The sequence below is a fragment of the Suillus bovinus genome (genome assembly GCF_016758785.1).
Source record: "Suillus bovinus strain UH-Sbo-P2 chromosome Unknown EDB93scaffold_117, whole genome shotgun sequence".
Taxonomy (NCBI): domain Eukaryota; kingdom Fungi; phylum Basidiomycota; class Agaricomycetes; order Boletales; family Suillaceae; genus Suillus; species Suillus bovinus.
The window spans coordinates 33,566-59,484 of record NW_024542173.1 but is presented as its reverse complement, the minus strand read 5'-3'; the positions used below and the strand labels follow the sequence as shown (position 1 = coordinate 59,484).

The following is a 25,919-nucleotide window of genomic DNA, read 5'->3' as shown; positions in this document are numbered from 1 at the left end:
TCGTAGATGAGAACCTTGCGCCCTGGGGCATGAACAAAATGGCACGTGTAGAATTGCAATCGGCGCGTGTTGTGTTCGGTAGACTCAATTGTTTTCCTGAGCTCTGCTCTTCATCAGTATGATACTCGCGAGATCAATAGACTTATGCCTGGCCCTTATCACGTGATTTACATAAACAAACTTGCAGCATCACCGCGACTTTTGGTGGATGCCACATCTATGATCTCTCATCACGTCGAACATGCCATAACGTTGAGCGCGCCATTATCAACACCATACACACACCTGAATGTCAGAACTTCACTTATACCGACACTCCATGCTCAACTCGGCCTAGCACAAATCGTCCTGGAAGACGATGAACTACAAACGTTACAACATACCCTGACCAACGCCGTTGAGTCCCAGATGGAGGTGCGGAGGAAAGAAGTGGATGCTACATGGATAGGAAATTGTGAGGGTGTAGATTTTGGTTGTGCTCTGTATTCAAAAGCGCTGGGCACGCAAACTAAAGTTGCTGGAGCGCTCAACGGTCAGAGATGAAAGCGCTGTGTACAAAGAGAAACTAAGATAGGTCAGTCGGATATTTTTTTACGCCTACTATGATGATAGTCTCTTAGGTCTATCATATACAACTCGAGCAGCTCGCAACGTTGAGCAATCGCCTGAACGCCCTTGCACAGACGCTGGGTTCCCTTTCCTTTTAACAAGATATATGAACTTCAGCTGTTGCTGCTAATGACTAGACAACCCTATAGCGCTGCAAAAGTCATGCCTGAACGTTTCTTCATAATCGAAAAGGAGCTTGTACGGGGAAAAGGCCAAGCGGTCAGCCAGTCTTCCGTTGTTTATCTCTATACCGCTGATCGCAGTTTTACAGCTGAAGCGACTAGATTATCATTACATGGTGTTGGCTGATGCAGATAACTGGAGGCTCTTGTATTGAATATATATAATTGTTAACAATCATCGACAGGCTAAAAAATGCGTCCGACTTTCCTCGGTGTCACATATTACCTAGTCAATAACTGATGCTTAATAACCGATGTCAGTGGCATCTGTATTTCTCACCGATTAAAAAAAACCTTTTATTGTCACTAGGCCGGCCGTCGACAGTACTTAGAGTACTATGCAGTGGCAGGTTCGCCAAGCCCTAAAGCGGGGGAAGCAGCGATTCTAGGATCAGCAAAGATATTGACCTTATGTAATGGTCTCAAGTAATTATCGGCACGTTGCAAGTATTCATTTGGCTGGAAGAATTTGGGGGATGTACAAACGTATGACGAATCCAATGGTCAGAAAGGCTGAACGTGTTTTTAATTTGCCTAGACACTTGCGGCATTTACAGTCTCCTTCATGATTCATATGATAGTTTATCTCGACGGGCTGGCGATTTATTTTGAAGAGCTGAGGAGGCACTTCTATATGTAGTACCTGAGTTACATCAGTAGCGTAGTCAGCCAATGACAGTGTCTGATCGTTCATCGTTTGCCAATCTTGTAACTTCTCCGTTGTTACTAGGTTTCATTACATAATTTCAGCCGCAGTTTTTCTGGTGCATTCAAGTCCAACCGCGACTACCCAAGCTCACTACTACCATCTCGCTTCGTTTAGCCCTTCGGCTTCTGAACTCAACATCAAGCCCTTGATAATTTATCAAGACCTCCACTTCCAACTTGCCCCATTAATTTTTGTTCCTGACCTCAACAAAGCGTTGCCAAGTTTCCTCAGACCTTTTTTTCAGCTTTGAACCCAGCATTACTAAGTTTTCGTCATAATAGCTCGATTTGTTGCGCAAAGAGCCGACCATCTCGTTGCCACATCATCTGCACATGATCCATTCAGTTGAGTGATGACCTTCCTCATAACTAAATTAACTTTTATTCCAACTGACGCCGCACCCTTAGATAGCAGAGACTAGCCTTTCGGTATTACGACTCATTTGATGTGACCTATGTAATGTTGATCTGCGAGCGTCCATAAACGTTTCCCATGCCCTACATCTACCGCAATATTCAACCTCCGTCGATGACTCAATTACTCTGAACCTTGGCCTTCATCCGAGTTGGCGTTCATTCATTCGCCTCGCCCGTCTAGACCTGATCCTGGAGCTCGCTTTGGCACCCAAAATTTTCTTCTGAGTCTAATTACCCGTCTGCGTCTACATGTCATCTTTATCTAGAATATCATTCCTCTTATCAGGCTCGCCGTTCACCCATTTCTCATCCCTGCAAACATGTATCCCATCTCTCAACAACCATCTGCCAATTTTTATTCTCAATACTATCAACAATTCACTGACGATACTAGCTGGCATCCTGCTCCAAGTTCAGACTATCACAACGGTACTAGACAACATTCGGGAGAGACCTACGGCCTAGCTGAAGATACATCAATTGCGTTGAATCATTCCTACCCACCTATTCGATCATATGACTACTCGGAGATGAAGGTACAAATGCATTTATATGCTCCAGTCCCGGTCCCCTATGGCCCACCTCATGTAGCAAACCCCTCCCGTCAAATTCATACACCGTACGTGGAACAAACGTACTATGGCCACCACGTCCCATACCCCCCTTTTGTAAATCAAACCCCAGGCACCACCACCACCGATACCAATATCCTCGATTATTATGCAAATGCCCCGCAACTTCTTTCACCAACCCCCTCGGAACTTCCTACAGATCTTTCAATACCATTTGCTCAAATCTCTACCACACTTTCCTCGTCCTTGTCTCACCCGACACAGCACGAGCAGTCTCAAAGCAGTGGACGTAGCGATGAGCCTCTTACCTCCGCTGCTCCTAACACGAATAAGACAGAGAGTCGACGTAAGGCATTACAACGTACAGTTGCCGAGGAGATAGGTTTCATCCCTACCAATCCGTAAGTTGCAGTGTTTCGACGAATTGACCTTCACACCTTGAGTGATATTTTACAGTGATACTATTTCATCACACGAGAAAAGACGCCAATATCTAGAATGTCTCGAACATTATGTTCTGTATTTGCATGAACAACTGCGTCTTGTCAACAATACACCTCCGCTTGATCTCGAGCGTGTGTCAACTTATCCGGGTCTAAGTCCTCGTAGCATCAGAACATTGCTGGTGCATATGCAAAACACAAACCGTTGCCTTCATGAACATATGCTCCAAGAGGAGCGGATGGTAATTTAATCGCTCCTTCCATTTTTTTCCGAATACTTACAATCATTCCACAGTTTTTGGATCTCTCTGCTAGAGTAATGGAGGCGCAAGGTGCAGGATTTGTTGACATGAAACAACATTCAATTGATTTCATCGGCCAAAGCTAGCAGTGATATCTGTTTGCAGAACCGAAGTTTCAGGTCGGGTAAAATAGCGGTCGGTGTTACTTAATATGATCAGGAGAAATATTCGTCTTCTACGCGATTTTGACGAGAAGCTGCTACTAACCACCCACTCAAACGAAAATCATCCTATTAAAGACCGATGACCTCTGACTTGTGATGTTATTAGACAACGGAGCGGCGAGGCGAAGTTGTGCACGAGCAAAAGTCAAATTGAACTTGGGATATTGACCTTGTAGCAATAGAGTACTACTAATAGTACCTCAACAATGCACAAGATCTAATTCTAATGTAGGATATTTTAACTGAGACGTGGGTCTGTCAATACCGCTGGAAGCCTGCAGGGGGAAAGATCTAATATTACTGTAAGCACGCTGGCTTACCTGAGTTCTCATAATCAGTACATATACCGTCGCTAATACTGAAGGCTTAGCTTTCAGTATTTCACCTTTGGTGTAACGGTTATGCGTGGGCGGCGGTCTGAACTAGGCTCGTTACCAGCCTGGCTTACTAACACCACGTCGAGTGGCGCAGCCAGGCTGGTAGATCTCGGAGAAATTTGGCAGGACGAGCGAGGAGTTTGAAATTTAACAGGTGCCGGTCGTGCCGGTGGTACTCGATTGTATGTAGTACAACTTATGCGTCTATCGTCGTTGAGACTCTATAATATGTTAAGTGTTCACCATGTGTTCCATACGACCTTTATCGCTCGCTGCTCGAGATGCAATTGAAGATCTCCCGGCGGACTTTACGAGTGCCCTTTCAATGCCACAACACCAGCAAGTTCTCGAGGCCTTCTCGCAGCTCAATTTTATTTCCCGAGGATCACAACGGCCGAAGTTGTTCCAGCTCAGATGCCTCATATCGTTGCTTTCTGCAAGACACGTTGTACTTCGAGCTGCGACAGGCTCTGGAAAAACCCTTGCTATGATTCTCCCTTTACTGCTTTCTCCCAACAAGATAGCCATCACAGTCACCCCTCTGAAATTGCTGCAGAGGTATCATTTTATCGTCCTATTAGATCGTTAATACTGTTACTCGATGGGCTATGATGTTTGAGAGGCATACAATACTTTGCTTAAGGTGCAAGCGAAGGACTAGTGTTGTCAACGCTGTACAATTACAACGATTACCTAAACCGGCATGACCGGCATCTGTCAAATTTCAAACTCCTCGCTCGTCCTGCCAAATTTCTCCGAGATCGACCAGTCTGACTACGTCAAATAATTAACAACACGCGTAGTCCAGACTGGTCACGAGTCTAGGTCTGAACATGTTACAACTACTAAGAATATGCAACCATTTCCAGCCTGAGCAGTACTATTCAACCCCCAGTTGGACGGTCCGTCCAGGAACAAATTGCCTCAATATTTCGGTGCTTCTATATTGGTTCCAGTCCTCCAGTGGAAGTGTCTCCGTCGGTGCTGATCAATCTCGTGGCGTCCACATATATCCGATCCACCGCCAACGACAGTTGAAACGTTGAAACCTGGGCTGCCGAATATCACATCGAGTGCCGACCCGGAGAGGATCCGAGTATCAAGAGAGAAATGAGTATTATAGTATGTCGAAAGTGCTCGTAATGTTGAAGCGGCCATTCTGGTCGGTCTTCGATATATCTTTCAGATCGAGGATCTAGAGATCTTGGGCTCTCGCCAAGCTTACGTTCGGCATCCACCAACACCCACAAATAACGCACACGCCGTTCCGTTGATCATCGGAAGTCGTTTGGTGCAGCCTAGGTTAATTTTGTTCGAATAACGGGAACGTGAGCTGACATATATTCAGCTTATACCTGTAGATAGCCGCTTTCTGATGCCTCGGGAATCATCTGACGAGTATGCACTGGCTCTCCTGGCTGTAAGTGTAGCATGTTCCACGACGAACAGACTGATTTACGCTATCACTACTAGCTGGCACGTTCGCAGCCGTCCAACTTGCCAACTCCAAGTTGTACTCCCAGCACCTCCTGTATTCCAAACGCCTCGTTCGTGCCACTGCCGCATGCATATAGCAGGCAACACATGCGGACAGGTCAAACGTATGACACTATCCAACACCAGCCACTGGCGCACTCAACAATTGTCAACGACACTACAAGAGTCAGTGCTAAGGGTAGGGATAACCATAATGTAGGCCTGGACTACTATGGTAACCGCGGTAGGTTTTTTGAGTCAACAATCGCGTTTGCTACTAATTTAATTTTAGGACGGAGTCGAGGGACTCCAATGGCTCCCTTCCCATTGCTTTCACTATGTCCGGAGCCCAGTACACCCACACCTACCAAGGGTAATGTAAAACGTGCTCGTGCAGGCACAATTGCTCCAAAATCGCGATCAGCCAAGAAGCCCCGTAGATATAGTACCACCAAGGCCATGCAGATGAACGCGATTACAGAGGAGAATGTCTTCCCTCCTAATATCAACCTAGAAGACGATGGTGATCATGTAGACCAGGTGATGCGAAATACCCGCTGGTCTGCTGACGAAAAGACCCTATTGTTCGAGTGTATACTTGGCCCTGACTCTGACGACATTTTTGAATTGCTCAAAATCGCTCCAAAGGCAGTCTTCGAAAAGGCGAGTCTTGAGTTTTTGTATGAGTCGCATACTTATGATTTGTCTAGCTTTCGGTGACGAATTTCAAGGGCAAACATAGCTGGAAGTCAATGCAGAGCCAATTTAGTCGTTCTATGGCAACATACTCGTTGATCGTAGCTTTTGAGGCATATACTAGCAATGGCGACGATGGCGGAGATGAACCACCCGACGACGATGGAACCTTCTTCGCAAACCTTGGGAAGAATCAGCCGAGTAAGTCGTTGCGGTCTGCGATCGATGCCAATTTACTCGAGAATCAAATCACGAATGCTAAGGCTGCTGGCCATAACGTTGGGGGACTTTCTGCTAAAGCGATTAATGATTGGTATACTCGGGGTTGGTTCGAACTTTTCTCTATTAGGTCAGATTTTTTTCAATGACTTGCTTTTCATTTTGCTGACAACGTTCTTAGGTATGGGAAGAGTCAGCAGAAAGCTGTGTCAATGGCAACAATAGATGAGTATCTGAAGCAGAAGGGGGAGTTGGACCAACAACGTTTTGAAGCTCAGCAAGAACGGTTGGCTCGAGAGGAGAAGCAAGCGGAACGCATGTCAAAGATTGAGGTTGCTCGCGCCATGCTATCAGCTCCCTCCATCCAAGTTGATCCTGATGTGAAGGCTGCAGCAAGTAGGTTCCTTTGCCGCTTCTTTGATACTTGATGTGTCCCAGTGAAAATCGATAAGAAGCATGTATATTACACGTCGATGTAAACAATAGAGCCCGAACAGGTAAAACATGTGCACATGAACAGAACTGAAGCGCGAGCATACCTCGCAACCCAGCACTCTGCATGAACGATGTTGAATAGTACGATTTACATAAGTAGCTTTAGATCGTTAACGTTATAAGTATATTACATCTTATCGTAATGTACCGGGAAGAAGCATTTGGGGCTTACACAATATCGACTTCTCACCAGTTTACTGATTGGCAGTGATTCTAGATCTAGTCTTTTGAACCATCTGTTTAGTATGTTACAGTAACGTATACACCTCCAGGTGCCAGACTAGTAAAGGTGTCTGACGTGTGGCTCACCTACTCTCCTCCAGGAGATGCCATGCGTCGCCAAGAAGCACCGCTGGCAAAGCCAACACTGAGCGATCCAGAGGCAGCTGAGGAGGGCTGACAAGACGGCAGCGATAAGGAAGATGCTGATGAGAATATGACGGCATGACGACGATGAGTCCGATGGTGAGAGTGAATAGTTGTTTGCCAATTTGTAAAGATGACGTCCTCAGCCTAATTGGTTAAGAGCACAGACTTCGATGCAACGCTATGCGAGCAGCTGCCTAAAAGCTCCACTCAGTGAGCGGCTCGGGATCTTGATTTGGCATAAGATTGAGCCAGAACAAATTGAACTGCAAGATTCAACCTTGCTGCAAAGGTTATTCATAGTACACCTACCGCTGTAATCGACATGGGCCGCCGCAAACGCAACTCCGAGTCATCTGCCGATGAGAGACCGACAGTACGTCTTCATCATCAACAAGTCGTAGAATACAAGAAGGTTGACTAGTAATGGATACAGGTGAAAGAGTTGCGCGCCAAGATGGATAAGCGCCCAGTAGAGGCAAATACGCCAACAAACGACCCAGCTCATGCGACTCAGAAGATGGACATGGAGGTTGCCAAGTGCAGGCTGGGTGTGGCATACATTGATATTTTCAAGATCCAGAATCCACTGCTGTTTGGCAAATACAACGACCGTCCGCAAGTCGAGAGGGAGGTGAACAAGCTGCTTACATCCTTCAAGAAAGAAGGAATCCTAGCGATGCGAGAAGATACTGCCATACCGATTATGGTGTCAAGCACACGCCTCCAGAGTGGTTTGCAACTCGCACTGAACTTCAACGAGGAGGGGGTGCCACCCCTGCAATTGAAGGATGCCCATACTATTGTAGTAGCATCCGGTCAACATCGCGTCGCTGCGCTCAAGCAATACTCAAAGAACGTTCTGGATGAGATCACCGCTGTCGAGAAACGCCGCCACAAAATAAATGAGATGAGGAATCCATCAGAGGAGCACATTGCCGAGTATAACCGCCTTCGCAGCGAGCTTGGTGAGCTGCGAGGTGCATTGGTTCTAATGGGAAAGTGGGGAGTCATCGTATATGATGAAGGTAAGCAATTTCATATGTGGAACAGATCCAGTGGCGCAATATTGTCAGCACGGTCTCACCTTGGTTGCGAGTAGACTCAATTGTTTTCCTGAGCTCTGCTCTTCATCAGTATGATACTCGCGAGATCAATAGACTTATGCCTGGCCTGACAAACTCCGCCACTGGAACGGTTTCAGTGGAGGCATATATATCTAGAGCTGATACATTGATGTATACCTACAGACACAGTCTTGGCAGGCGGCGATACACTAGCAAACTACTTGTCCCGAAACAAGTCCTTGCACGAGTACAAGGAAACGTCCGAAGAGTTGTTTAGCGGCATCTTGCGATCGATAAAGGCAGCATATAAGGATGCACCAGAGGAAGAGCGGGTTGCAGCAGCGCAGAGTGAACTGCAGCTTCAGCGCAACAATATGGAAAGGCAGAAAAATACGCGGTTGACCAAAATCCTCAGCTATGAGAAGCTGGTGTTGACGCTTGCCATCGATCTCCTGCCGTTGGGATCGCACTTCCGCCGTCGCAGAGAGTTCCATATCACCTGGCTAGCTCGATCCATTGATGTTGTGATGGGGGTAAGCCCTGTCTGCCTAGTATGCACAGCTGGACCTTACGTATTGTTACAGATGTTTATCCAATTTATTCAGTTTCACACTCACATCCTACGCCTGCTTGCATCCAATGACACCTTCCCAGACTACACAACTGTGAGTGACACAATTGCAGCCGCATACGACGAAGAGTCAGGCTGCGACGAGGCTGTCACCAAACTGGAGGAGTGGCGCCAGATGATCTACGATAGCGCGGCTAACCCAGATACCGCCATTTTCAATGATGTCTTTGACGACATGTCAACTCAAGTCGATGATCAGTTCGAAAACATTCCTTTAAAGGATATTGGGACCCAGGCACCCAGCTACACTACAAGCCTGGACAACTACTCCAACTACCTGGTCCGCAAGCTGCGCTCTCAATGGCACTTATCAAGAACTACAGCAACGCAATGGAATACCATCGCCAAGTTTCATGACAGGGTGACCGCAAGAATCGCAGTGTGGCTGACACCTGAATATGGTGCGCAGGAGGCGCCTTTTCCACTATTATGCGGGCGTGTCCTTGACATCGCATGGTCTATGCTAGCGTCTAACAGTGCTGCATTTGAGGAGGTAAGTATTACCATATGGCAGGAAAGCCGTTTTTCGTTTTGTCCTTACTCATTATGACAGATCAGCGGATGGTTTGAGCCTCTGCTGTTACACTATCACAACCTTCATCGTCATAGTCATCTGATGGATGACAAGACGGAGGTCATGTTTACAAACCTCCGCAACGACTCGAGGATGGTTGAATCTGAGAAAATTGAGGAGGCGGTCAGTGTGATGGACGGGAGCTATGGTCTGTACAGCGCTGACATTCACCTTCGCAGGTGTTTACCTGCTTATGGGCCCTCCGCACAACAATGGTGCTGCGCCTCCAGAATAACCTGACCACCGCAATCGCTTGCAGTCAGCGGAGAAAGCCTTTCAAGGACCGAAAGGAGGTCGATGAAAAATTCGCGAAACTAGGATCTGGCGGCAAGGATGACCTGAAGAAGTTGCAGAGTGTGACGACATTGAGGAAGGGGCGGGGGAGGGACCTCACGACTGAGCTGCAGGTGACCCCTGGGATCCTTGCGCTGCACGTCACGAGCTGGGACTGGAACAACGGCACGTCAAAGAACAGCAAGCGGGACATGGAGCCATTTATCAAGGCAATACTGCTTGACCTTGACAGAGACCGCAACAGACGAGAGGATCTCTTCCATGATCCACTGGTGGCTGGCCTCCGGAAAACGCTCGCGGATGTGATTGCAAAGCACACAAAAGCTATCAATATGGTTGGAGAAAATGGAAGGACCATCAAGCGGAAGAGGTGGGTATGGTATGACGGTGCTGAGATTCCGTCAGATGTCGCCCCAACCATGACAGCCTCACTCATGGTTGATGAACATGTCAAGGACACACACATTCATCGTTACCATGAGTTAGAGGAACGTGATCGTGCTGCTATTGTCAATTTGACCTTGTATGTCAAGCATATGGCAGGTGCGCAGGCAACCTCCTCGACCCACAGTCCGATGGCGGCGAATGTTGTTCGAGGTCTACAGACGTTGATACATGTACGTTTATCATTTGCGGCTGCCAATGCACGCCACTAACGAGAAATGCATATTAGGAACTGGAGATCAATTGCACTCGTCTGCGCATACGAGCTCTGGAGGGTGACGACAGTATCTTATACAACATCAAGGATACCGTTGATCTTATGATTCCAGCTATACAAGGCGTAGAAGATCAATACACGATTGTAAGTTTATGCACGTGTGTTGATCTTTATCTTGACAGCAGACAGCTAACGCACTTCCTGTAGGATGAACCAGAGGTTGAGCAGGCCTGCCTGCCTGCCTCCACAGCTCCTGTAATGATGCAGGCGCATGAGCCACAGTCTCAGATATTGACAACTAAATTGGTGAAACCACAGCAGCCACGCCCAGGGCCTGATGCTCATGGTGAACCGCCCAATCTGAGCGTTGATAACTCCGCACCCACCTCACATAGTACTGGTACACTGGATACAACCAGGACCCTGCAGACTAAGGATGAAGGCAAGGCAAGGGCAGGTACTGGTAAGCATTTGCTGTACGCTGTAGTCACCATTCCTTCTTCAGCTGACGAGTTGCAGGAACAGAAGGTCCTGTGGGTGAGTGGGGTAAAGGTGATGGATCCACCGACGGAACGGTGACAGGCATGAAGCCTAACTCGGGCGAAGAAGGCGGCGGGCCAGGGGGCAGGTGTACTGCTGATGCTGCAGCTGCTGTGGTGTCGTGTGAAGGCGCCCATATCGATATCGATCAGAGACATACAAGCTCAGGCATAGAAGACCCTAGTATTCCTGTTGGAGATCTCGGGGTAGTCACTAGTAAGCGATTACTGCTTTTCCTTGATCATATTGACGGCTCTGTAGCAGGCACATCCACTGACACTCACGCGATCAAGGCGACTGTCCCATCTATCCACCACAGTTGTACGTCTTTTTATCATTAGGCATTGGCTGTGACTTTAAGATACGTTCGCCAGCTCGAACCGCATCGGTCCCTAAGACATCGCGCGCTGCAACTCCGAGTAGACAATCTGCCCTCAAGTCAACTGCGCATGTGACTGCAAGCAACCTCTCCAAGCGTCCAAGAGTTTCAACAGGTACTTCACTGTTGTTGCACATGCACCTGTGGCTTATACGTTGATACAACGTTCCAGGGAATTCCTTAGGCAATGCAAATAAGAGGGCTCGCAGCACTTACGCTAATGGCCACGATCTTGATGATGGCGATTGCATACTTGTGAAACCAACCATGTGACTTTGTTGCTCATTGTACAATACGCCAGTAGACTAGACTTGTGACCAGTCTTTACTACGTCTGAATAATCCTCTGCTCTAGAGGACGATTGTCCTTCAGCGTAGACACCTCGTTTTTGTTGGAGTCGTGCATATATGCGCTAGCTTGCTCACTCGCTATTACGCTGAGGAAAAATCTTACCAGTGAATATCACCAAGGTCTCTCGCCTACCGAGGTACGGAAGCTCCTGCCATCATCGCTCCAGGAACGCCTATCACGCCGAGTATAACTTGCTAGGTAGAGCATGAGTCCAGTGAATGGCAGGCAGTAAACCAGCGTACGTTGCGACATGTGATATATGTGGAACCGGCGTCGCCAAAATTTGCCCCTCGGGTGGCCAAGCTAGTAAAGAGTTGGTGGCGAACAAGCCATATTTTGGACCACTCACAAGTATGTTACGAAGCTGTTAAGTACCTGAGAAAGTCTGAGCAAGGAAGGTCACAAAAACATCGAACAAACCTACAGCAGAAACGCGAGACCGATGAAAGCTGAAGGAACACGAAGACATTAATCAATACTTGAGCGATCGGCTCGTGATGCGTGGCACTCACCCCAGATAATGATCAAAATAGTAGTCGACCAAGCCATCTTTCGAGTGGCAAATAAGGATTTAACATGATTATTGCTAAACATTCCCATCTTCATCTTCCTCTGCACGGCAGCCAAAGCAGATGTGTCGATACGAACGCCATCGTCGATCGTAGTCTCAGTCAGTTTTCCAGCCCTCTGGAGGTCTTCGAGGGTGAGGTTGCTCGTTTTCCCATTGTAGGCTGCGACTTTGTGGACAACCTCGATTGCTTGACACTTGTTGATCTCGGCCTCGACCCATGAGGTATTTTGGACTCTCGTACAGGTTGAAGGGTCTATGCGTGTCGGCGCTAAGTGTCACGCGGGAAGTAAGGCGGCGCGCACTTGTGACCAGTGCGGCCGAAGGTTAGTAAAGGTTTTTTCGGCCCGAAACATGCACCCGAACTGGGTAGCAAGGTGAGCTGTGACGGGCCCCGATCAGGTCACCGACATTGCAAGTGTCGAGTGCAGTGCGTCGGACAAAGGTAAGTAGTGGATTACATAATGTAACTACGAAGCATTTGTCTGCACCCCTGAGAGAGGGAGTGGCGGGTGGGTGCAAACAAAAACGAGGCTTTGCGGCGTGAGCATACTACAAGCCGAGTCGAAGCGGTACCGCTGATGTGGACGGCGGGAGCAAGAGCGCTGCGCCACATCGCTTACTAACACATAGACTAAATTCTACGCTGCCTCGTACCTCGGCTCGCTTAGAATAACTAATTATCCAGAGGAACTTCATCATGAGCCCACCCATAGCGAGCAATTTTGTAACGCCACATGTAGATTACATAATCTTTGTCTTTTCTTCTGAACTTCCATCATCGTCGTCGAACGCTTAGCGTTCGATGTCGAGACCGTCGAACATGAAGTGGACGTTGCATGTCGACTATCGTCGACTGCACGTTTCTCATGATCATATCATTGACTATGAACACTATGAAATTGACTCGGACGTTGCATGCCTGACTATCGTCGACTGCACGTCCAGTTCTTTCAGTGTTCCGCGTCTTTGTTCTCAAAATTCCATTCGCTTTTACCTTTTACCTTCTATCTGGCGGGATAACCACCCATTAGGTGAATAATGGTGGTTCGTCTTTTCTTCTCAACCTCCATCGTCGTCGAACATGAAGTTGACGTTGCATGTCGACTATCGTCGACTGCACGTCTCTCACGACCGTTTCTTTGTTCCACTTTCCACATCCTTCTCTTTAAATTTCCTTACGTTTAATCCTTTGGACAACTGCTTTCCCTCATTTTCTTCTGCCTCACGAGGCACACACTCTGTAAGCTATTTCTGGCCGCACTTTTGTTGACCACCTTGGTTGGTGCTCACCATCCGTCGCATACGCACTCGCGTCACCGCCGTACTGCTGGCCATAGACAATCTACCAATAACATTTACACATTTCAAGACTTTTATCAGGGGGAGGATTTCATCAAGTAGGTACCGCTTGTCCATACTATGTGCAAATTCAACGCGGTTAATTAAACATCTAGTGATTGGGACTTTTCCACGGGTTCGGACCCCACCAGTGGCAATGTCAACTACCAAAGCAAATCGGAGGCACAGTCCAAGGGACTTGCATACGTCAATGACTGTAATAATTCGACAGTTCTTGCAGTAGATTCAATAAGCGCCGTTGCTCCCGGCGGCAATCGTGACTCGTGCGTAATGCTCGTGTTTATTATGATTTATGTGTATCCATCATGAGTTGGCACTTTACAACACTCTCCTATCACAAGTGACTTCCTTTACATCTCTCAGACGGCTCGTTTTCCGCGGTATGATTCTTCCACTCCATTGTGTATGAATTCCCACACCTGCGTGATTTGGCGGTTGTGCACTGTACTATTCCCTTCGTCCGCGCCCCTCCAGATATTGACCACACTTGTTTGAAAATCTAAACTCTCACCCTCCTCGACATTTGTGTTATTTCTCGATCTGATGATGAATCTTTCCCGTACCTGTTTACATCTGCTTGCAAGGGCTTCAACCCTCTGCACTCTCACTTATGATCATACCATCTGGGTATACCGCGCTTTTACATCTTCCTCCCCATCTCCCACACTTACTGCTCTCGGTTCTCCGTCCATAAAGACCGTCTCAGAGTTCCGCTGGGCTTCATTGTGTTCCTAATCATCTTCGATGCAGTCTGCCAGTGCGTCTGGTCTAGTCTCGACTTACCCGCTACGTCCCCAACAAATATGGCTGCTCCAGTCGTTCCGGACCCAGTACCTTTCAAATTTACAAATATGTCTGACAATTCAGATTCTGCACACTAGTACTGAAATGCAGACATAAATCACAGGACGCATGTCCTCGCTCCTAAGCTATTGAATCTATCCATCTGACATACTGACAAACATCACGGATCGTCAACCCCCGGTAAGATCGATATAAGACTGCTAGTGCACGCTAAACCAGGACCCTAAAAAGGTCCTGGAACTCAAATACGTCGCCATTATCATTGTCACATCTATACGGTTACGCTTCGAGTTCAAGTGGAGACAGATTTCCCGTGTCAGGGTCGCCTTCTGAAAGCTGAAATTGACGTACTGTTAGTGCGCCTTGCCAATCTTTGCCTGGTCAGTGTTCGAGAGAAAGTACACTTTCGTATTCCTTATGCGGTTGAGTAGTTACGGTGCAGCTCACTCTGGATCATTGGATGAATGAATGAGTGGGAACTTGACAATGTTGACATTCGCATTGGCCGCGTCCATCAGGTACATGATTTCAAGTTACTATCATCCATATAAAGAACGCAATGCACAAGTTCCAAATCTGCAAATATGTCTGAGAATGTTGTAACAATTTTACATGGGCAGTAAGGGCTCTACGTCGAACGAAAGCCCAAACATCCAGTCTGTGATCATGGAGGATAGTTGTTCGATAAGAAGTATATGCTGTCACATGTGCAAATATAAGATATTATCCAAGGACATCAGAATTTAGTAGAGATGAGGCCCTGGAAGAATCCTTAGCCCAATCTGCGATTGCACTTCGAGACCAGCTGCCATCATAACCACATGTCCCAATTTTTGGTCGTTTCCCGTGACGTGCGAGCGCCTGACAAGTGAGTCTGTCTGATGTGGATGAGAGATTGCGTTTGAAATGGCCTGGTGGGTATGAAGTTTGTCGTCATGGAGCTTGGGCGTTGAGAGCGTTGAAGGAGGGCGTACCGGTGAGATTTAGGCGTGATTTAGATCTTGTGATGCGCATGGGTATTTGATCTGAGTCGGGCTTTTCCCTCTTTCTTTTACAAGCCCTTTGCTCTCCACTGCATCGTACCCGCCAAGCCTGAGCAGCGCTCGCGGCGCCCTGAAAAAGATCCCAAGTATCGCACAACAGCGTAAGTCGCCGTTCAAATTCTTCAGACTCATCCGTCGGTTGCGGGAAGCGTCCCCGAACAGTTTCACCAATTTTATCTCGGTTGCACTTCGGCCCTGCGTTTATGACGGCAAAAGGAGGCGCAATATGACATACAAGTGTTGGGAAATCGGGGAAAGGATATGTATGAGTTATTGGTGACTGGCCTGGCTCTATCCTCGAAATCGGCGGTGTATAGATTACGGCCACTAGGGTGTATTGAGTTAATTTTTCGAGTTTCCACTGCACGAAAGTGAGTATTTCGATAGTGAATAATACCATGAGTAACATACCTTTGTTAAAAATGATAGAGGAGCCTTGCTAGATGACGTGCTTTCCCTCCATGAAATGATCGTCTTGACATAATCATGCACGTCTTGCAGCACATGGATATCCGGTAAAAAAAACCAGTAATTCTGATCAAAAGAATAATGCACCTCGACGCCTACTGTGGACTAAAATCAGCATTTGCTCACAAAAGATGTAATGTGGGTTACAATTGAGCAGGTTTTGTCTACTATCATGATGAAAGTCTGAATACTTTAAGCCAAGGCAATATTCATAGAGGCAGAACTAAAGAAACGTCAGCATCGCACATCTCATAGTTCACAGGACTGCTTGCCATCTCGTGGGAGCTTTTGCGTCGAACGATGTGAGCCATATGCAGAAGATTGGAGTCATTTTGTAGTGTGAGGATGCAATGGCGTCCTGTGCCGTACATTTTGAAATAGTGCTCATTGAATGCCTTGCGGGTTCGTGAAGAAAAAGAAGTATGTGATCCCGATTGCGAGCGACGAGTAGGAGGGGTTGAATAGACGCTAGGTGTCTTTTCCTTTGTCGGGGTGAATTCGTCGTGGCTACTTTCTTGAAGATCCGGACTTGGAGTTTCCATACGGTCGTGCTTGATGTCATCGTCACCGCGGCCATAATTTGATTCTGGGTTCCGAGACGAGTGGACCGACATCTAGTACGTATACTGATGTCAATGAAATGTAAGATATCTCAGTTAAAAAAACTTACTGTGGATCTGGCTGCGTCGCGGAGAACTGAACAAAACAAGCTTTGGGAGTGAGGAACACAAGGCGGGCGTCGCTAGCCTGACTAGTAGAAGCGCGTGTTTGAATCCTTTAATTTAAGCACGTCAATATATCTTATCTGGATCTTATCATTACCAAGTTTATATCGCATGGTACTTTTGTGGGGATATGGCGTTTCGTAAATGTTGCGATGCTTCTTCTCGTCCTACGTAACTCCCGCTTCTGTAACTCTCAAGATGTTAATGATGATACTTTGTGGTACTGGTGCCCTGTCACCTGTTACCCTTCCGAAGTACTTCGGCTCCACAAAGCTCCCGCCGAAATCAAGGTACGTACGTACCCCAAGTCGTACTACCCTGTTACAGGCTGTTGCCTGTTACCCTTCCGAAGTGGTTTCTGCTCATCTGGTACCCTGTTATCAGTCGGATCTTACTCGGTTGAAGATCCATGAATGTAGCCCGCTCATTTCCACTGTATCTTGTCCGTCCACTTTATTTCTTGACAAGCATTATGATAATAAGTTGGTGAGGTCCACAGGTCATTCCGAGACTGCTCAGGCTGATCAATTCATTTCATGAGCGTATCCTACCAGGTCCTGCTGCGCGTGGTGGCAACGTCAGCTTCGACTGGAAGATTCTCCTGGGCTTTTTCTGAATGACACGGCAAGAATCGTAACGGTGAACTACGAGCCTACGGAAGGTTTGTTATATGCCTGAGATTTGCTGTTCCTTACCCTCATCCTGTCATAGAGCATATCGTCCGTGCTAGATTACGAACATTTGGTGTAGAGGAACATCGCTTCCTACAAGAGTTTAATGATGTGGGTCCTACTCTTACCTTTCCCAGTTTTCCTGACCCGTGTAAACAGGTTCAGAGTGGTACATTTACGATATTGGTGGCAGTAGATGTATGCGACCCCAGTGGGCCATACTTTGATGACGGTAATTTTTGACGACATATTTGAAGGTACGTTTATTAACATCGATTGCAGTTGAAGCTATTATCTTCCTTGCACCCCTGTCATTCAACCAAGTCCTCGAAGAAGACAGACAGGCCAACCGACTAGTAGAGGACTCAATATACCTCTGGAACGAAGTTTGCTCGAATCCTCTCCTCGCGCGTGCGAACATCATCCTGTTCCTCAACAAAATAGACATTCTACAGAAAACTCTCGCGGCGGTGATCAAACTGGCAACCTACGTGCCGAGTTTTGGAAGCACACCTAACGACCTGGAAAACCTAACGAAATATTTTAAGGAGAAGTTCCGAGTTTAGGCATGTAGGTCGTGTCTTGAGCCTTGATGTGAAATAAATCCTGATTGGGACTTCATAGAAACGATTGTTTCCGAGACCTCGGACGTTCTTCTGTCATGATACCTGTGCCATCGTGCGCTGCCTTTCTGACAGTATCTCCTTGTCTCAGGCTCACACTGGTTTGCACAGGATACGAAAGCAACGCAGGCTGTATAGGCCGGGGTCCGTGATGGCATTTTGCGCCACCATCTTGAGGAGCTCATTGTCATCTGATCATTATCTGCGCCCACGCTCCTTTGTTGACGCCTTATTCCTTATCGTTTGTATTGCGACTGTGCTGTGTTTTCATCTGAGCAGAGTCCTCACATCACAATTTGGAATTGGAAGACGAGTCAAATACTTGTCGTAAGTGCCTGTCTATGAACACCTAGTAGCTGATAGGTAACACTGACTTTGCAGGATCGCGACGACGACGACTTGCCCAGTCGTATCAGCGACTTTTCCTTCATTTCGAGCCGCGCGGAAAAGACGTGGGCTCGATCCAAATATTTAAATTTCGGGAAAAACAATACGAAATCACCCATTTTGCGACCCTATCACTGCCTCCTCTGAAGTCCCTCACCCATTTAGTGCACTGCACGATTCATATCGGTTCCAAACACGCCCTTCTGCACCAATCAGGAGGAGCGGATGTATGTTTTATCCATGAATTATATACAGATGGACCCGAATGTCTCTAGCGCGAGGCCGAAGCTTTTTCTCTTCTTTAAAAACAGCACTCCTCTCAGATGCATACGGAAATACCATGAACAAAGAGAAACAAGTTCCTTGGAGGTGCCTTGAGAGGAGTGGGGCCCGCACGAGCTCCGTCATCGAGTCCTGTATCTGTAGTTAAGGTAAAAAGGAGCTGAAATATTTTGCCTCGACCCACGTTGATCAGCCTTCGAATGGATACTACGTTCATGGCTATCGAGTAGTATTTCCGCTACCAAGTGGTATGTCTTCCCTCTACAGCTGGACCCCAAAGCGAGTATTGAGGTCATTGATTACCCTATAACCATCTTGTCGGACTGCCTTTTCCTGGACCTTGTTGAGAGTGGGACTCTCCCCTCAAATAACAATTTTGTACTACGTTGCAACAGCTGCGAGCCTGCGACTGCACAACATTTTTGTCATTGAGGCCTGCGAATTGTCAAGTTGATCAGATCCTTTTAACCAGTAGGGATGTCGTTCACGTTTGTACAAAGGAAGGCTAATTGATCGAGGGTCAACTCCAAGCAGATAAAAAAGAAAAGAGTCGCTTGTACATTCATTATGAGTACTGAAGAAGATACGCCAACTCCCCACAAATACAATGCGTCTTGCTAAATTACGTCGGTGCTCGTCTCAGCACCAGCAGGGAAGAAACTTGAAGGTTCGATTCACGATGGCCCTGTCCATCAGTGGAGTTCTCCTTGAGCGTGATTCCAAACTTCACATGTTCATTTTCGTTTTCCTCAACACATCTAAAAAAATATTGAAAGAGTAGTTTGCGTTCCTTTCTCTGAGAAACAGAATTGCAATGAGCATCAAATCGCGAATTTTTGTGCACGCACATTTAAGGAATATTTCAGCATGATTTGACTGGCGAATCCGCGGTTGAGCAACATTTATGTGCGCAATCCGTTGCAGCAGGTTTCTTTACATCGTCCGAGAAACAATCGTTGGGCGTAGTGGTAGCTTTACATAGCACACAATCATCTGACGATTTTGAGCCAATATCACACGCAGACTCCCGCATATAGCATCGCCTCATGTCAGCAGCAGATGAAGTGTTGTCTTGGCTCTCCGTCTGACATGAGGTTCGGGCAATGTCAGTGTCGGACTGGACATAACTGGTTGCCGCATCCTGCGAGACACAGGGCTTTCTGCAAGAAGTTTATTACAATGTAAAGCCTCAAAATGTACAACACGTACGAAGGACACGGTTTCTTGGGTTCAAGACAACATGATTCGACCGGTGAGGAGTTCGTGGTTGAGCAACATTCCTGAGCGCAATCGGTTGCCGCAGTTTTCTTCAACTGTTCATTGGTCGAGAGACAATCATTGGGCGCCGTGGTAGCTGTACATGCCCCACAATCGTCTGACGGTTTTGAGCTAGTGTCACACAGACTCCTGCGTATAACATCGCTTCGTGCAAGCAGCAGATGAAGTATTGTCTTGATTCTCCATCTGACATGGGGTTCGGGCGATGTTTGAATGACAGGTCCCAGATGCGATTGTCTGTTCTGCTTTCATGCTTCGTCTTCTTGCACTATCACACCTGAGGTTCCTTTAGCGCATGGCGCAGGATGGTCACCATTGCTTGAAACCGATGTGTTGACTGACTCACTGTTGCACTGTAAATGATCGGTTCCTGCGTCCGGCAGGACACAAGGCTCTCTGCAAAAAGTTTATTACAATGTAAGCTTCAAAATGTATGACACGCACGAAGGAAGTCCCTTGGGTCCGGGACAGCATGAGTCGACTGGTAAGAAGTCCGCGGTTGAGCAACATTCACGTCCGCAATCAGTTGCAGCAATTTTCTTCAACTGTTCATCGACCAAAGGAGAATCGTTGAGCACCATGGTAGCTGTACACACCCCACAATCATCTGACGGTTTTGAGCTAGTGTCGCAAGACTCCCGCGTATGACATCTCGTGCCAGCAGCAAATGAAGTATCGTCTTGATTCTCCGTCCGACACGAGGTTTGAGTGATGTTGGAATGAGAAGTCGCAGATGCGATTGTTTGTTCTGCCTTCATGTAATCGTTCTCTCGCGGTTCTACACATGGGATTCCTTCAGCACATGGTGTAGAATGGTTATCATCGCTCGAAACCGATTTTTCGACGACGTGACTGATTCCCACTGCCTTGGAGTCATCCTTAATTGAAACAGGGGATGCACTGCAAAAAAAATCAGGACGTTTTTGTATATAGCAAATTTTTATTCGTACATTATGACATGTGATACGCAAGAACAATTCAGAGAGTCATGTAGCACCGGGTAGAACGCAGGAGGAGCTGGGCAGGGACCCTCGCGCACGGCGGTACGCTCTTCATGCCAGGAGGGTTGTTCGATTGTTGCGAAGAGTTGTCCAAATATGCGTATCCATTGCTGTTGTCAGTCGAGTAATTGCTCGAAGCGTACTTGGACATAGCTGAGACATCGGTGTCCTCTGTAAAGTGGTGTCCGCATTCGGAGTGGACACAATCAACTGCCGCATCCTGCGAGACACTGGAATCTCTGCGAGAAGTTTATTCCGATGTGAGTTTCAAAACACACGAGACGCACGAAGGAGGTCCCCTGGGTCCAGTAAGGAGATCAACACAGCGACCTTGTCATATACCTGGCTCTCCTTTTCCCGTGCACCAGTCATGTCGGATCTGTAGTTTCTTGTCTCCTCTATAACCTGGAATGTACAATCTACCAATATTTCTCCTTTGTCGTCCTTGAGTTTCGACGTACTGGACAATTCTCAACCGAGGGCAAGCGCAACGTAGAAGTAGAAACAACGTACGAAGAGCTTCGACCAGGCAGGTCTCTAACCTCATCTCGACCACAGGGTTCTTCGCATTCGTAAGCTGTCGTATATACGCCTTCAGGTAACGATGAATTCGGACTAATAATGTTGGGGGCTGGATTCAGTTGCCGCGTGTTCTTGAATGAATCTATCGAAGGCTGTGCCGCAATTGGATTGTTTTCTCCAGGTGACGAGAGCGGGTGGACGAGGGTAGTTGTTTGCGATTGGTCGACGAGCGGCCCATCATTACAGGAGGAAGTCCGGGCTAGCTGTTGGCAAACGTATTCACTATTGACAATATAACTCGAAGTCCGCATGGAAGTCGTTAAGGTCGTAATAAAATGTGAAGACGTCGCTGCATCCTGTGGAATGTCCGGCCCACTGTAAGGAGATTATTCTGGTGCAAGAAGTTCAGACGGCGCACTACTTACGGAATTGATAACTTGGGCCTTGTAGTAGTTGAGGACAGAGGCAACGCAGTGTCTCTGACATCCTTATCCGTCCACCTATCGTTTTTCCCTATCACGGTGTCTAATGTCGATGACTCCGAAATTACATTCAAGACAGAACTCGACTTCTGCGTGTTCTCGACTGCTTTGTACATGTATGGCAGTGAAGATGAATGTACTTGCTGGTGACCTCTGCTGAGCGTGTCATCGGTTGAGTTATCGCTAGAAGAGTGTATAAATTGACTGGCGTTCGGTGTGCTATTCACTGCTCTCAGACGAGCGATGACCCCAGGTGTGCCTTGATTCGAGAGTCTTTAAAATCTCGCTGACATGTAAAGACCGGCACTCGCATCTGGACTCCATGACAACTTGGTGCATGCAGTCCACTGTTACTCTCTCTTCGTGAGCCTCGTGTTTCGGAGAGCTGTACAATCTTAGTGGAGAATGGACGCAGCATAATAGGAACTACGTACGATGAACACTCGTTAGGCGGGTCCTTGATCATATCTCGGTCACGATATTCTTCATGCGTCCTAGCAACAAGAGAATGACTCTGACATGTCGTCGATGTGGAAGATGACTCCAAAATTGCATTCAAGACGGAACTCGACTTCTGCGTGTTCTCGACTTCTTTGTACATGTATTGCGGCGCATTTAAATTGTTTTGTGCCAAGGACAGAGACATGGGCAGAGGAGATTGATTCATGCTCGTCACTGCGATAGAATGACTGGGCTGATCGATACCCTTTGCTCGTAGTCGAGCAATTATGGTTCGAGGTCCGCACAAGATCAGTCGAAGCTGTTTTGACCCCGGAAGACTGGTGCTCGCGTCCACATCGTATGAAATCGACCTCTGCATCCTGTGGGATACCCAGATCACTGGAAGATGTTTATCCCAAGATAAGGATCAGAGATGGAGAATGAGTATGAGCGCAGCCTCGAAAAGGAATCGAGCGACGTCACTCGACGTTGGCTCGAAGTCGTCGCTATTGAAGAGAACATTTTCCTATGATACACAAAATTTCGCGTCTCTATGCTGACTATACTATGTACCACTGTTATTTTGGTAAAGCCTCGATTTCACATTAATATGTTTGCTTTTCGCAGCATCGGCGAAGATAGTTAGTCTTGCCAGAATCGCACTCTACGGATGCTCAAAGATATAACTTCTCAGTTTCTCAGCTTCTAGCAGCCACACTACTTCAGAAAAGCGACAGACGAAGCATACAACAGGAAACTCAGCCTAGCTCCGGGATACCGACCAGGAAAAAAGTTAGGGTTGTTACACTCCGTCATCTGGTGGTCGTAGAAATTGGCTGAAATGTCACAACTATGTGCAGACCAGAAACCAGCTGGAGTGCCCCAAGTAGAAGGGTTGGGCGTTTGCGCCGTAAGATCTGCAGGGATTTCAGAACGAGCAAAGTGCCACAGACATGCCAGAAGAGGTGTCCCACAGAAGCGCAAAGACACCGCCCCCCGCATTGTTGAAGCCGTATCCAAAAGAACTGCCACAAGGACACATTAGATCCCAGCTGACGCATGAGAAAGAGATGCAAAACAAACCTTGCGTCAGCATTACCTGTACTGTAACAGTCAGCCGGTAAACAGATCGGCACTAACACCTGACTTTGCGATAGTACAACTTTGGTTCGTGCCACTATGAAGAATCATTTGGTTAGTCGCCTGGTTATTCGCGCCCTCGACAATGTCGATTTCACCCGCTCAGGGTCAGTTCGGGCCAACAATCCAGAAACTGGGACATGTAGAACAGCCGACAGGCATGTTCGAGGCGTCAAAGACAAAAAGACCGCCATTGTAGCTCTTCTAAGATATAATACGGACACCACAACTCATGATGGATACACATAAATCATAATAAACACGAGCATTACGCACGAGTCACGATTGCCGCCGGGAGCAACGGCGCTTATTGAATCTACTGCAAGAACTGTCGAATTATTACAGTCATTGACGTATGCAAGTCCCTTGGACTGTGCCTCCGATTTGCTTTGGTAGTTGACATTGCCACTGGTGGGGTCCGAACCCGTGGAAAAGTCCCAATCACTAGATGTTTAATTAACCGCGTTGAATTTGCACATAGTATGGACAAGCGGTACCTACTTGATGAAATCCTCCCCCTGATAAAAGTCTTGAAATGTGTAAATGTTATTGGTAGATTGTCTATGGCCAGCAGTACGGCGGTGACGCGAGTGCGTATGCGACGGATGGTGAGCACCAACCAAGGTGGTCAACAAAAGTGCGGCCAGAAATAGCTTACAGAGTGTGTGCCTCGTGAGGCAGAAGAAAATGAGGGAAAGCAGTTGTCCAAAGGATTAAACGTAAGGAAATTTAAAGAGAAGGATGTGGAAAGTGGAACAAAGAAACGGTCGTGAGAGACGTGCAGTCGACGATAGTCGACATGCAACGTCAACTTCATGTTCGACGACGATGGAGGTTGAGAAGAAAAGACGAACCACCATTATTCACCTAATGGGTGGTTATCCCGCCAGATAGAAGGTAAAAGGTAAAAGCGAATGGAATTTTGAGAACAAAGACGCGGAACACTGAAAGAACTGGACGTGCAGTCGACGATAGTCAGGCATGCAACGTCCGAGTCAATTTCATAGTGTTCCTAGTCAATGATATGATCATGAGAAACGTGCAGTCGACGATAGTCGACATGCAACGTCCACTTCATGTTCGACGGTCTCGACATCGAACGCTAAGCGTTCGACGGCGGTAAAAATATCCGTTCAGTTAGAAACGCTAGGCGTTCAACTGCGTGCCGGAGGCGAATCTCAAACGCTAGGCGTTTGTTGGTACGTTGACGCCGAACGCTAAGCGTTCGACGACGATGATGGAAGTTCAGAAGAAAAGACAAAGATTATGTAATCTACATGTGGCGTTACAATTGCCGCATATAATTGCGGACTTTGAATGATGGTGTATGGTCGATTGCCGGCACCCGGCACGCTTCGACTTTGATTGTATAGTAGTACGATGCGAGGCAAAGGACAGGAAAGCAGTGATTCAAAGGATTGCCTAGTGGTAGTCAGCGGGTAACGCGATCCATGCTTATGAGGTCCGATTCTTAGACTCGTGGTTGACCATCGAATTCTGAAAAGACATTCACTGAATTCACGAACCTCGTTACCAGCCGACCTTGACGCCTTCGCATATGACCCAACTCGGTCCTAGGCCTGACAAATTGTCCTCGATACAGTCAACAACCCTTCGTATTTCGAGAAAGCGATTTCTGCTTGTCGGTTGTAGGCTTTTAGACGGTGCGACGTTGTCGGGCCTTTGGACAACTGTTGGGTAACTCGTGATTGCTGCTTACGGCACACACTAACTTGCTTCAGGTTGCATGGCCGACTACTATTGTCCCACTACTATCCCCCTTTCTCCTTGTCCAAGATCCTTGAACGAAGGATGGCTGTATTTCCTGTTCGCTACTATGGGTGGGCTCATGATGTTCCTCTGGATAATCCGCTTTTTCTTCTTCAACCTATACGAGAGTCCAAAATACCTGATGGGTCGAGGCCGAGATGAACAAGTGTCACGCAATCGAGGTCGTCCACAAAGTCGCAGCCTACAATGGGAAAACGAGCAACCTCACCCTCGAAGACCTCCAGAGGGCTGGGAAACTGACTGAGACTACGATCGACGATGGCGTTCGTATCGACACATCTGCTTTGGCTGCCGTGCAGAGGAAGATGAAGATGGGAATGTTTAGCAATAACCATGTTAAATCCTTATTTGCCACTCGAAAGATGGCTTGGTCGACTACTATTTTAATCATTATCTGGGGTAAGTGCCACGCATCACGAGCCGATTGCTTGAGCATTGATTAATGTCTTCGTGTTCCTTCAGCTTTCATCGGTCGGTGCACACACTCTGCTAGTTCGTTGCCATCAAGTTTCGGAGCGCTGGATCGCCTCAGTCGAGCACAAAATTAACAGCAGATGGACCACATACGGAAAGCGTCGACAAGGCTGATCTACCGCCCCATATTGACAACAGAGTCCTTCTTGTATAGTGACTAGGGGAACTATGAACTCCGTTCTCGATAGAGCGTTGGCTTGAAGTTTGCACGAAAGTCGTTGAAGCTACGTTGATATCTGAGGACTGGCGCTCGCTTGCAGACTGAGTGCGATTGATTTCTGCATCCTGTGGAACGCCCGGTTCGCTGTAAAAGGTTTATTGTTAGAAGCTTAAA

General features: G+C 47.3%; 8 protein-coding genes across 8 annotated transcripts; 6 read left to right on the top strand and 2 right to left on the bottom strand.

Moving 5' to 3' along the window:
• Positions 1–2,236: 2,236 nt before the first annotated feature.
• On the top strand, positions 2,237–3,319 carry EDB93DRAFT_1265798 (uncharacterized protein; the record flags this gene model as incomplete). The annotated part of the gene is made up of 3 exons (XM_041454244.1): positions 2,237–2,889; positions 2,945–3,173; positions 3,227–3,319. The coding sequence occupies 3 exons, from the start codon at positions 2,237–2,239 to the stop codon at positions 3,317–3,319; spliced, it is 975 nt and encodes a 324-aa protein (XP_041301721.1).
• An 858-nt stretch (positions 3,320–4,177) lies between these two features.
• On the top strand, positions 4,178–4,330 carry EDB93DRAFT_1049685 (uncharacterized protein; the record flags this gene model as incomplete). The annotated part of the gene is made up of 1 exon (XM_041444661.1): positions 4,178–4,330. A coding segment is annotated over one exon (153 nt), but the record flags the coding sequence as incomplete, so codon positions are not given.
• An 819-nt stretch (positions 4,331–5,149) lies between these two features.
• On the top strand, positions 5,150–7,060 carry EDB93DRAFT_1256281 (uncharacterized protein; the record flags this gene model as incomplete). The annotated part of the gene is made up of 6 exons (XM_041453917.1): positions 5,150–5,194; positions 5,248–5,494; positions 5,543–5,901; positions 5,961–6,295; positions 6,347–6,561; positions 6,984–7,060. The coding sequence occupies 6 exons, from the start codon at positions 5,150–5,152 to the stop codon at positions 7,058–7,060; spliced, it is 1,278 nt and encodes a 425-aa protein (XP_041301719.1).
• Positions 7,061–7,351: 291 nt separating this feature from the next.
• Positions 7,352–11,445, top strand: EDB93DRAFT_1108702 (uncharacterized protein; the record flags this gene model as incomplete). Its single annotated transcript, XM_041447876.1, has 12 exons — positions 7,352–7,402; positions 7,463–8,054; positions 8,277–8,626; positions 8,678–9,217; positions 9,278–9,421; positions 9,478–10,209; positions 10,266–10,397; positions 10,461–10,716; positions 10,773–11,009; positions 11,058–11,114; positions 11,135–11,287; positions 11,345–11,445. 12 exons carry the CDS (start codon positions 7,352–7,354, stop codon positions 11,443–11,445), a joined length of 3,345 nt encoding a protein of 1,114 aa, XP_041301718.1.
• A 3,498-nt stretch (positions 11,446–14,943) lies between these two features.
• Positions 14,944–16,382, bottom strand: EDB93DRAFT_1265795 (uncharacterized protein; the record flags this gene model as incomplete). The annotated part of the gene is made up of 4 exons (XM_041454243.1): positions 14,944–15,661; positions 15,712–15,866; positions 15,916–15,991; positions 16,029–16,382. 4 exons carry the CDS (start codon positions 16,380–16,382, stop codon positions 15,191–15,193), a joined length of 1,056 nt encoding a protein of 351 aa, XP_041301717.1. The 3' UTR covers positions 14,944–15,190.
• An 812-nt stretch (positions 16,383–17,194) lies between these two features.
• Positions 17,195–17,709, top strand: EDB93DRAFT_1265793 (guanine nucleotide binding protein, alpha subunit; the record flags this gene model as incomplete). The annotated part of the gene is made up of 3 exons (XM_041454242.1): positions 17,195–17,279; positions 17,324–17,362; positions 17,447–17,709. Coding segments are annotated over 3 exons (387 nt in total), but the record flags the coding sequence as incomplete, so codon positions are not given.
• Positions 17,710–19,765: 2,056 nt separating this feature from the next.
• On the bottom strand, positions 19,766–22,385 carry EDB93DRAFT_1108699 (uncharacterized protein; the record flags this gene model as incomplete). The annotated part of the gene is made up of 9 exons (XM_041447875.1): positions 19,766–19,920; positions 20,081–20,130; positions 20,179–20,279; positions 20,331–20,634; positions 20,774–20,906; positions 21,023–21,195; positions 21,249–21,632; positions 21,683–22,012; positions 22,174–22,385. The coding sequence occupies 9 exons, from the start codon at positions 22,383–22,385 to the stop codon at positions 19,766–19,768; spliced, it is 1,842 nt and encodes a 613-aa protein (XP_041301715.1).
• A 2,783-nt stretch (positions 22,386–25,168) lies between these two features.
• EDB93DRAFT_1265784 (uncharacterized protein) lies at positions 25,169–25,850 on the top strand (the record flags this gene model as incomplete). Its single annotated transcript, XM_041454241.1, has 3 exons — positions 25,169–25,510; positions 25,574–25,603; positions 25,774–25,850. The coding sequence occupies exons 1-3, from the start codon at positions 25,249–25,251 to the stop codon at positions 25,848–25,850; spliced, it is 369 nt and encodes a 122-aa protein (XP_041301714.1). The 5' UTR covers positions 25,169–25,248.
• Between the last annotated feature and the right edge of the window lie 69 nt (positions 25,851–25,919).